Source organism: Hemitrygon akajei, chromosome 3 (assembly GCF_048418815.1).
Source record: "Hemitrygon akajei chromosome 3, sHemAka1.3, whole genome shotgun sequence".
Classification (NCBI taxonomy): domain Eukaryota; kingdom Metazoa; phylum Chordata; class Chondrichthyes; order Myliobatiformes; family Dasyatidae; genus Hemitrygon; species Hemitrygon akajei.
Window position 1 is genome coordinate 60,776,818 of NC_133126.1, and position 12,600 is coordinate 60,789,417.

At 40.9% G+C, this 12,600-nt stretch overlaps 1 protein-coding gene across 2 annotated transcripts in view; it reads left to right on the forward strand.

Annotated features, from left to right (window-relative positions):
* Positions 1–12,600, forward strand: part of gemin2 (gem (nuclear organelle) associated protein 2) — a 45,902-nt gene that overhangs the window by 22,932 nt on the left and 10,370 nt on the right. For both annotated transcript variants that reach the window (XM_073039958.1, XM_073039957.1), the window contains exons 8-9: positions 4,386–4,454; positions 10,440–10,550. In XM_073039958.1, coding sequence (XP_072896059.1) covers positions 4,386–4,454; positions 10,440–10,550 — 180 coding nt within the window. The remainder of the gene's footprint in view (positions 1–4,385; positions 4,455–10,439; positions 10,551–12,600) is intronic.

The following is a 12,600-nucleotide window of genomic DNA, read 5'->3' on the forward strand; positions in this document are numbered from 1 at the left end:
CAAAATGGTCACCTCCACTGTCATGATGAGGCCACAGTACGGTTGGAAGAACAACACCTTATAGCCTTCAACCTGATGACATGAACATCGATTTCTCGAACTTCCAGTAATGCCCCCCAATCCCCTCCCCTTTCCTTCACCATTCCCCATCCCCTTTTCCCTCTCTCACCTTATCTCCTTGCCTGCCCATTGCCTCCCTCTGGTGCTCCTCCCCCCTTTTTCTTCTTCCATGGCCTTCTGTCTTTTTTACCAATTTACTTACCAGCTCTTTAATTCAACCCCCCTTCCAGGTTTCACCTATCACCTTGTGTTTCTCTCTGCCCTCCCCCACCTTTTAAATCTTCTACTCAGCTTTTTTCCTCCAGCCCTGCTCAGGGGTTTTGGCCCAAAATGTTGACTGTACTTTTTTCCTAGATGCTGCCTGGCCTGCTGAATTTCTCCGGCGTTTTGTGTGTGTTGCGCGGTACAGAACCTGCTCAAAGCTCGTGACGCCTCTTACAAATCCAGTGAAGCTAAACCAAATCTTAAAGAGAGGAATCAAGACCACCAAGTACTGTATAGACATAAAGTACAGATCGAGACATATTTCTGTAACGTCCTAAGTCCCCAATGTGCTTGGGAAGGCACCAGATCCATCTCAGATTACGAAGGAAAGCTCCCCTGCTCTGCTCATGGTGACACCAAACTAGCCAAAGAGCTAAGCAACATCTTTGCTCGCTTTGATGAGAACAATAAGGAACCAGTGATAAGGGCTTTAGCATCGGGTGGAGGAAGTGCGCTGACACTAAACATACAAGAGATGAGGCATGTACACACGGAGCAGGGAAACCAGACAGTGTACCCAGATGGGTTCACGGGGACAGCACTGACTAGCTGGTGGGAGTTCTGACGGGTATTTACAATCTTTCATTGTCCCAGGATATGGTTCCAACACGTTTCAAAGCAGCAACCATCATACCAATTCCCAAGACGTTAGTGGCAATGTGCCTTAATAACTACAGACTGATGGCACTCAATCCCATGGTTGCCGGGTACTTGGAAAGATTGGTCATGTCCCACATCAAGGATGTAATCCTGGCTACCTTGGACCAAAACCAGTTTGCCTAAAGATGAACAGATCAACTGAAGATGCCATTTTTGTTGCCTTTCGTACTGTCTTAGACCACCTGGAGCACAAAGTCAGGATGTTTTTCATTGATAACGCTCAGCCTTTTACACCATACTACCAAGCAAGCTGACAGTCAAGCTCCACAATCTAGATCTTGGCACATCAATCTGTAATTAGATCTTGGACTTCCTCACTAATGGTACCCAGTCAGTGAAACTAGGCCAGTGCACATCAAATCCCCCACCACCACCCTGAATACCAGTGCCCCACAGGGTTGTGTACTGAGCCCACTTCTCTGCTCTCTCTTCACCTATGACTGCACTCCTGCTTGTGCTACAAACTCAATCATCAAATTTGCAAACACGCAACTGTGATTGGCCTAATCAGAAACAATAACGAATCTGCATATAGGGAGGAGGTGCTGAAACTGTCCAATTGGTGCAGGAACCACAACCTATCACTCAGCATCAAGAAGACAAAAGAAATGATAACTGACTTCAGGAATGTCAGAGGTTCTGAAGAAACCCCACTATTCATGAATGGTGAGGCAGTGGAAAGGGTCTCCAGTTTCAAGTTTTTGGAGATGAACATCAATGAGGAGCTCTCTTCATCCATCAACACACCTCAAAAGTAGTGAAGGCACAACAGTGACTTTACTACCTGAGGTGCTTAAGGAGATCTATCTGCCCCAAAAATTGCTGGCCAATTTTTAATGGATGTGTGATAGAGAGCTGACATATGGAATGACAGTACAGCACTCTAGCTGCAGCAAGACAGATGAAAAAGCACTCCAACCAATCAGCACGTCATTGAGACTCAGCTGCCAGACCTGGAGACAATCTACATCTCTTGATGCCTATATCATTAAAGACCGATCCCATCCCATCCCGGACACTTGTCTGTTCAATCATCTGCCATCCTATAGGAGATACAGAAACATCTTAGCCAAGACAGCTTTTTCCTGAGGGCTGTCGTGCAGCTGAATAATACTGCACCTCGGCTTGCCAACGATCTATCAATAGTTATGGACTCTCAAAGTCAATTGTTATATGTAAATATGGAACTTTTTTTTAATTAAGCCGTACTGCATGTACTGTAACTATCTGTTTGGCATGGACTGTAGCACCGCAATCTTGCTTTGAGCAATGACAATTAAGTTCTATTCTGTTCTATTATGATAAAAGTCTCTTATCCCATTTTGCTGCTTCCTGTGTTATAGTAGATTCCCTATCCATGTTGATGTATTATGTCCAGCACTATATTTCTTATTGTTCAATGTTTCTGAACTGAAAGCACATTCTAAATGCAAAATTTCGAAATTAAGAAATAAACTCAGATTTTTATATTTACAGTTATCTAAATAATCCAGTTTAAGCAGTATGATAACCTCTCCGTAATTGTATAAAACCGTACCAGTTATAATAATTGGAAATTTGATATGATTGCTTGTATCTTGGAGAAGTTGCATCATTGAACAAAATGGCTGCACAACTAATTTAGCATTGGTGCAAAAAAAAATTAAATGCAGAACACTGCGGGCTTGCAGCTTGAAATTGCTGGTACGTTCCAAACTGTCAAAGGGCAATTAGTCTCTAACTTGACCTGAATCTTTCTTATCTAAAACAGTTGTACTGTGTCTTAGCAAAGAAAGAGAATGAATTGCTCAATAAACCTGAGATAGCCAAATCTACATGAGGCTATGAGATCACAAGGCCAAGGGAAAAATAATTAGGTTTGCCTGTCATTGTAGTTACATACAGTGGTGAATATCCAGACTTAAAATTGCCTTGCACAAATCTACATTGTCCTAATTTAAATGCAGTATAATTTCATAATGAGAATTGAAGGACATGAATTACATACAATAAAAATGTCCTAATTTGGTGTGAGTATCACCATAAAGAAGTTGCCCATTTTACAAATTACATCATGTTTCCAAGGAGCTGGAAACATCATCCACCATATTTTCTTCTATTATTCTCTTATTCTGTAGTAATTAGTGGCCACAGGAGAATGTATTGCTTTCTCACCCACATCGTAGGGAGAATTTATTTTTCATGTACATATATACAGTACCTGATTAAGCTGTTTGATTAAGTTAACTATGGGTTACTGAACAATTTGAAATTCGCACATGCAGTAAACGATTTGGCCGTTAATTTATAATGGTAAAGTGTATGTCTGAACAAGGTGCAACAACCAACTAACTGAATGATGTTATTGCAGCTATTTGCTGGAAAAGCTAAAAATAGAATTAGGTTTGTTCTTAGTATCTTACATGACATGAAATTTGTAGTCTTGAAGTAGCAGTACCGTGCAAAAACATAACATTACTATAACTTACAAAATAAATAATGCAAAAAAAAAACAATAATGAAGTAGTGTCACGTGTTCTTTGAACATTCAGAAATCAGAAGACAGAGCAGAAGAACCTATTCTTGAATTGTAGAGTGTGGGTCTTCAGGCTCCTTACTCTTCTCAGATAGTAAGAACAAAAAGAGGGAAAATCCTGGATGGTGAGGGTCTTTCATGACAATTCTACCTTCTTGGAGGCACTGCCATTCAAAGATGTCCTTAATGGTGAGGAGGGTGTGCTTTTGATGAGGATGACTGAGATTACATCTCTGCAGCCACTTGCAATTTGGTGATATACCAAATCTCCTCATAAACTCCTAAAATGTAGAGCCTTTGTCATGCCTCCTCAGTGTGTTAGTCCTTGGGCAGATCGTCAAGATGTTGACACCCAGGAACTTAAAGATGCTCACCCATTCATTCTACTGCTGACCCCTCTGTGAGGACTGGTGCACATTCTCTCAGTTTTCCCTTTCTCGAGTCCACAATCAATTCCTTGGTCATACTCGGGTGCTTGTTGTGATACCACTCAACCAGCCCTGTATGCTTCCTAGTTGCCATCTGAGATTTTATCTTACAGAATAAACATTAAAAGGAACCCTTTTGTTTAAAAGGTTTGTTGTGTTTTTAAAATGTCACCACTGATAATTAAGATAAGGTATTTAAAGTTAATATTGCAAAAAATAGTGTTTATTTCATGAGTGGAAGAATCATGAGTTTAAGATGTGTGTATTAATGGCATAGTAATGACAATTTAAACAACATTTCAATCTGTATTTAAAATATTTCAGGCTTGTTTAATCTCCTACTGGGCATCATGCAATGTGCAGAATTCATTGCATTATATTTAGTTCTGCTTCAACTACCTTTTTTGTGCAACTGTTTTACATGATATCATAATTAATTTTCAGTTTTTTTTCCCCAGCCAACAGTATTTAACATATTGGAATACTTAATCAGCTGGTTTGGAGATAAAAAATTATATCCTGAATTGGTAAGAGACTCCTTGTGTATAGTAAACAACCTTATTTTTGTAGTTTAAATGTGTCTTGCTGCTATGAATGATCATAAATCATGCGGGTGTTTAATTTATGCTGGTGTTAGAGTTCTGTCCTCCAATGCCCTGCCTAACTTTATTATTTACCATCTGCTAAGATAACCGGCCGCCTAGTCTCCATTTGTGTAGCTGTGTCTAATGGTACTGAAAAATTGAATTAATTTTGTACTCTAATGTTAAGGACACATTTTAATGGTTGATCACCGATCTTGCAATTTACTTGCAAACATTTTGCCACCAAGCGAGGAGACATCAACAGTGTAAATTATTTCCAACACATTTTAATATCAATGAAAAGGAAAATTTTCCTAATACACAAACGAATCATATGGCTTGTACTAAAGTTCTCCCTGTCTGGAATTTTACTGCCCAGTAGCTCTAACATCCACTGTCATAAATTATGCATCAACTCCAGCTTCCAGACGACCTTAACCCACTGCAATTTGCGTACACCAGAATGAGCAGACGTCACCCCCACTCATCTCTGGAAACTCTGGACATTAAAGACACCTACATCAGACTATTGTTTATTGACTACAATTCTGCCTTCAATACAATTATTCCAAGCAAACTCATAACCAAACTTCAAACCCTGTGAGTTAGCCCATAAGACATAGTAGCAGAATTAGGCTATTCAGCCCATCAAGTGTGCTCCGCCATTCCATCATGGCTGATCCCAGATCCCACTCAACCCCATACCCCTGCCTTCTCACCATATCCTTTGATGCCCTGACCAATCAGGAAATGATCAACTTCCACTTTAAATATACCCACGGACTTAGCCTCCACTGCAGCCTGTGGCAGAGCATTACACAGATTCACTATTCTCTGGCTAAAAAAATTCCTCCTTACCTCTGTTCTAAAAGGTTGCCCCCTCAATTTTGAAGCTGTGCCCTCTAGTTCTGGATACCCCACCATAGGAAACATCATCTCCACATCCACCCTAACTAGTCTTTTCAACATTCGGTAGGTTTCCATGAGATCCCCCCGCATCCTTCTAAATTCCAGTGAGTACAGGCCCAAAGCTTCATTCCTGGAATGAACCTCCTGTGGACTCTCTCCAATGACAGCACATCCTTTCTGAGATATGGGGCCCAAAACTGCTGACAATACTCCAGTCTAAGTCCGGCTACAATCGCATTGCTTCCTCATCACTACCTACCCCTCCACTTATCTTTGTATCATCTGCAAACTTTGCCATAAATTCATCAATTCCATTATTCAAATCATTGACAAACACTGTGAAAAGAAGCAGTTCCAATACTGACCCCTGAGGAACACCAACCAGAAAAGCCCCCTTTATTCCCACTCACTGCCTCCTAGCTATCCACCATTCCTCTATCCATGGCGGTATCTTTCCTGTAACGCTGTAGGATTTTATCATGTTGAGCAGCCTCATGTGTGGCACCTTATCAAATGCCTTCTGAAAATCCAAGTAAATGACATCCACTGCCTCTCCTTTGTCCACCCTGCTTGTTACCTCCTCGAAGAACTCTTAACAGATTTGTCGGGCAAGATTTCCCTTCATAGAAACCATACTTTATCTCCAAGTACCTTGAAACCTCATCCTTAACAATAGATTCCAACCACTGAGGTTAGGCTAACTGGCCTATAATTTCCTTTTTTTGCCTTCCACCCTTCTTAAAGAGTTGAGTGACTTTGCAATCTTCCAGTCCCCCAGGACCATGCCAGAATCAAGTGATTCTTGGAAAATCATGATTAATGCATCCATTATCTCTTCAGCAACCTCTTTCAGAACTCTGGGATGTAGTCCATCTGGTCCATGTAACTTATCCACCTTTGAGTTTACCTGGCACTTTTTCTTTTGTAATAGCAATAGCCCTCACTCCTGCTACCTGACACTTACAGACCTATGGCACACTGCTAGTGTCTTCCACAATGATGACTGATGAAAAATACCCATTAAGTTCATATGCCATTTCTTTATCCCCTGTTATTACCTCACCAGCATCATTTTCCAGTGGTCCAATATCTCACCTCCCTTTTACTCTTTATACAGCTGAAAAAAACTTTTAGTATCCTGCTTTATATTATTGGCTAGTTTACCCTCATATTTATATTTTCCCTTAGAGCTTTTTTAGTTGCCTTTTGTTTGATTTTAAAAGCTTCCCAATCATCCAATTTCCCACTCACTTTTGTTACCTTATATGCCCTTTCCTTGTCTTTCATGCAGTCTTTAACTTCCCTTGTCAGCCACAGTTGCCTAGACCCTGCCATTTGAGAATTACTGCTTCTGTGGGACATATCTATCCTGCGGCTTGTGAAATATTCCCAGAAACTTCAGCCATCTCTGCTCTGCCGTCATCCCCGCTCAGTATCCTCTTCCAATCCACCTGGGCAAGCTCCTCTTGCATGCCTCTGTAATTCCCTTTATTCCTTTGCGAAACTGATACATGTGACTTATGTTTCTCCCTCTCAAACTGCAGTATGAATTCAATCATAGTATGATCACTGTCTCCTAAGGGTTTCTTCACATGATGCTCCCTAATAAGATCTGGGTTATTACACCACACCCAATCTAATCCCTGAGTTGACTCTAGCACAAGTTGCTCTAAAAAGCCATCTCATAGGCAAATGAGATTCAACAAATTCCCTCTCTTGCAATCTAACACCAACCTGATTTTCCCAATCCCCTTGCACATTAAAGTTCCCCATTACAAATATGACCTTACCCTTATTACATACCTTTTGCAGCCCCCTTTGCAATCTCAACCCCACATCTTGGCTACTATTTGGAGGCCTATATATGATTCCCATATGTTTTTTTTACCCTTGCAGTTTCTTAACTCCACCCACAAAGATTCAACTCTCTAACCTATATCACCTCTTTCTAAAGATGTAATTCCTTCTCTTACCAACAGAGCCACACCACTGCCTGTGCCTTCCTGCCTGTCCTTTCAATACAAAGTATATCCTTTGATGTTAAGCTCGCAACTATGGCCTTCTTTCAGCCACGACTCAGTGATGCCCACAGCGTCATACCAACCAATCTCTATTTGCGTCCAGAGTTCGTCCACCTTAATCTGAATTCTTTGTGTATTTAAATACAGCACCTTCAGTCCTACGTTCTTCGCCCTTTTGGATTTTGCCTCTTTGGTACAATTTAACTCTTTGCTTTGTCTGCATTTGTACCCAGTCATTGCTTGTCCTTCCTTACATTCATGTTACACCTATCATCTACTCGTAATCCTGCTGGCTCATCCTCAGCTCCATCATACTGGTTCCCATCCCCTGCCGTATTAGTTTAAACAACTCCCAATAGCTCTAATTAACTGGCCCACAAGAATATTGATCCCCCTCGGGTTCAAGTGCAACCCATCCCTTTTGTACAGATCACAACTGCCCCATAAGAGCTGTCAATTATCCAGAAATCAGAATCCCTGCCCCCTGCTCTAATTCTTCAGCCACACATTTATCTGCCACCTCATTCTATGCCTATTCTCACTATCGCATGGCACAGGCAGCAATCCTGACATTACTACCCTTGAGGTAAATCTTCTCAGCTTCCTTCCTAACTCCCTGTATTCTTATTTCACAACCACCTCCCCTTTTCTACCTATGTTGTTTGTATCAATGTGTACCACTGCTTCTGGCTATTCATCCTCCCTTTTCAGGCGTTCAGTTGACGCGAACCAGTTGACGCGTTCAGAAAAATCGTGGACCCTGGCACCTGGGAGGCAAGCTATCATCCATACTTCTTTTTCAGCATCCACAGAATCACCTGTCTGTCCACCTAACTAAAGAGTCCCCTATTACTTCAGTTCCCTACCCTTCTGAGACACAGGGCCAGACTCAGTGCCAGAGGCACGGCCACTTTTGCTTCCCCCAGATAAGTTGTACCCCCAACAATACTCAAATTGGAGTACTTATTGTAGAGGGGGCCAGCCTCAGAGGTGTTCTCCCTTCCCTCTCCTGACAGTCACCCATTTATGTCACCAATAGCCTTGGGGTAGTTCTTGACTTTCACTGCTTCACTTTCCCTAACAAGCCGAAGGTCATCAAGCTGCAGCTCCAGTTCTGTAACACGGTCTCTGAGGACCTGCATCTTGAAGCACCTGGTGCAGATGTGACCATCTGGGAGGCTGGGAGTCTCCTAGAAATCCCAAATCTGACACCCAGAACAGAACACTGGCTCTGTAGACATACCCCCTATTCTCTCAAGAGTTAAATAAGGAATGAACTCACTTACTTACCTTGCCTCCACCTGTTCTCACCGAAGCCTTGTTGAGCCAAAGCTTTACTACTCTAACTCAGACCAGTCTGATGATGACTGCTCCCATGACCTGCGTGGGCACAGTACTCCAATCAACGACGAGTTAATGCCTCACTCTGCAACTGGGTTCTTGACTTTCTGACCAAAAGACCACAATCAATAAAGATAGCCAGTGACACCTCCACCACAATTATTGTAAACACTGGAGCTCCAAAAGGCTGCATCATTAGCCCCTGCTCACATGGCTAGATTCTGCTCTAACTCTACAGGTTTGCAGATGATGGAGAGGTGCCACATCGCAAGAAACAATGAACTAGAGTACAAGAAGCAGATAGGAGAGCTTACTGACAGCTTCCCCTCAATGTCAACAAAAGAGCTGGTCATTGGCTTCAGAATGTGGGTGATGCACATGCTCCTGTCTACTGAGATTAAGAGGATTGAGAACTTGAAGTCCCTAGATGTGAACATCACCAATAGCCTGTCCTGGTCCAACATTGTTGATGTCATGGCTGAGAAAGCTTATCAAAGCCCTCTACTTCCTCAGGAGGCTAAAGAAATTCAGCATGTTCCCATAGACCTTTACCGATTCTTATCAATACACCATAGTAAGCATTCTGTCTGGATGCTTAACAACTTGGTATGGCAATTGCTCTGCACGTGACTGCAAGAAATTTAGCACATCACAGGAACCAGCCTCTTTCTGTGGACTCTGTCTATATTTCCCACTGCTTTAGTGAAGTAGTTAGCATAATCAAAAACCCCACTCACCCTGTTATTCTCCTTTCTCCTATTGCCATTGGGTAGAAGGTGAAAAAGCTGGAAACATGTACCATCAGACTCAAGGACAGCTTCTATCCCACTGTTCTCAGACTTTTTTATGGACCTCTTGTACGATAAGATAGACTGTTGGCCTCACAATTGACCTGGTTATGATCTTGCACTGCAGTTTTTTGGTAGCTTTTACACAATATTCTGCATTGTTACTGTTTTACATTATTCTAGCTCAATGTATTGTGTAATGAGTTAATCTGTATAAACAAATCAGGCTATTCACTGTATCTTGGTACATGCAACAAATGTATACCAGTACTAACTTTAACAGCTTTTACTGCATAGATTGAGTGATACATTGTTCCAGATATTTCTTTTTAGTTGGGATGTTTTTCTCATTTTTGTTTTTTTATTTAAGATTAAAAAGTATACCTTCATAGTTAATAAATTGAGGACAGATGACCATAATCTTGAATTACTTGTGTGGTTTTATTGGAATGTGGTATGCTTTACCACAGGTGAGTGGCACTACATTGATGAGGTAATTTAAAGAATATCGTTTGAAGGAAATTAATGACAGCAAAATGCTAAATCTGAATGTGCGTATTTTGTATGGCTTTCCCCTGCCTCGTATGACTGCCAGTTGGATAGATTCTGGAGCTGTCTATCTCTGTACGTAGTTTATTCCCTTTGAGCTGATTTCTCTTCCAAAATTCTTTTGAGCTCTGATATTTTTCTCAAAGGCAAAATTGTACTCAGAATTGTTAAAGGATGGTCAGAGTATGCAATCTGAGTATGATCTTAATAAACATGGCCTTGTTCAGATAATAGTTTATTTTGTGTTTTTAATATTATATTGCATTGGAAAACTATTAAAATAGCTATCTAATGCTTTGTTATTTTATTTGTTTCCTTAGGGTAGGTGGTTATATGCTTTGTTAGCCTGCATAGAAAAGCCACTACTTCCCGAAGCCCATTCTCTTATTCGACAGCTAGCAAGAAGGTGTTCTGAAGTGCGTGCTACACTAGTAAGTATCTGGTAACTTTATTTTCTAAAGTTAGTGGCAATCTCTGTGGCTTTGATTTTATTGTGAATGCATTTAATACTGTTGAAATTAACTTTAATAAGAGCTGTGAGACCAAATTGCAGCTGTTCCTTGATTGCCTCGTGCACCAAATGAGTTTAGATTTTGGAAATAATACACATGTTTATGTGTCGAGTGAGTCATACTGTTTACTATTTTGGAAGTGCAGTTGCATATGTATTGCCAGCATCAACTAGAATTCTGTAGATTAATTATAAAGTCAATCAGCCTGCATTGTTGATTGTAAACCAGATCTTTCAAATTAGAGGTCATATGTTACAGTTATGGGTTTACCTTGTGCATCTTCAGAAAGATCCCATTTCAACTGTGCAGTATGAAGAAATTGCAAGATAATTATCAGTTTGTTGCTTGATAGTTTCTATAGTCTGTAGTTTCAACTCACCTAGTATTTACTGCTTTGCATCTTTAAAATTACAAAGTCAGCAGAAAATGGAGTGTCACAGCCTGAAGGTATTTATCTTTGGCTTTGCACTAAGCAGTTACTCATAAATATTGGTACATTAGTTAGAGACTCTCCTCTGAGTACAGCATGTGGGATGAATCAATAGAGGTTATGCAGAACTGGAAAAAGTGCTAGAGGAGGAGGAAGAAGGAAAAGCAGCAAGTCATATCAACACCAGGTGTTCAGGCTGCAACTTTTCTTTACATCAGGAACAACCACACTGAATTACATGTGTAACCTGCGAGTTTGTTGACCCATACTTGCTCGGTACTGCCAAGATCATGTTGGCTATAAACTCTGTATCAAGCTCCCTCTGTTCTGAAGCTTTGTACTGCTGATCTCAATTCCAAAGCTGCAGATTTTCATCTCTATTGTCAGAGATGTGACTTCTCAGAATCTCAGCCGTGGCTTGGCTAACCCATGTGTCAGTTAAATGAAGATCTTGCGATTCATTTAACGAAAGGTAAATTTAATATTAGTTTGACTTCAGACAATGAACAGTAGGAAATCAGATTTATTTTGTAATCCAAAGGCCCCTCATCCATTTGTCTGGTTTACACTGAAGTTGTTGTTTCTTTGTCTCTGCTATGGTTCCAACCCAGTCATTGATTTAATTACGATAACATTATGGATGAGACCAATTTAACTCAGTATTCACTATCAAATTTCCAGTTAGCTGTCGAGAATATGATTCTTTGATTTTTCTTTCCTTCAATTTAACATTTACTCATAATTCTTACTATTATCTTGATTGAGGTTATATTACAGATCAGGGTTTCAAACAGGCATTTTCCTACCTGCTGTCTTAACCAAATTATTCAGGGAATTCTCTAATGGATCATTTTGAAACCAGGTAGAAAAACAGAATGTAGCGGAAGTTTTGGACCATTGGTCTGTCAACACAAAGTGAATTTTGTCATGCTTCAAAGAGTCAAAGTACATTAATTCAAAGTACGTTTATCATCAAAGTATGTATGTAAGTATTATTACCGCTCGACTATCAAGTTCTTTTGTATTCTTGTTGTCTTTTGCCATTGGTTGTTTGCTTAGTTTAGTGCTGTCTTTCATTGGTTCTATTATGTTTCTTGCGTTTACTGGGAATGCCTGCAAGAAAACGAACCTCAGGGTTGTATTTGGTGACATATACATACTTTGATAATAAATTTACTTTGAACAATTCTGGAATGTTAAAACAAAATGAATCCAAGTAATGGTATACATGAAACTGTAGCGGAGTGCTACACACAGCGCTGAAATAACGACATGCAGTCAGTGAGTTGCAGTTGCAAAAGAGATTTATTCAAACTACGCGGCCTCGCTTTAAAGCCTTCCTGTTCCCGCCCTCCCCGGGCGGGAATGCTGTATTCACAGTCCCATCCCGCGCGCAGGCTTTTCCCCTTGCTGGTGAAGAAGGCCTGGCGCCCTTTTTGGGACCAGCCTCAATGCCAGCGCGCGCCACTTTGTGACCCGGTTCGAGTGTTCGGGAAGTGGGTCACCACGTAACCACCACCCCCCCCCCCCCCCAGAACC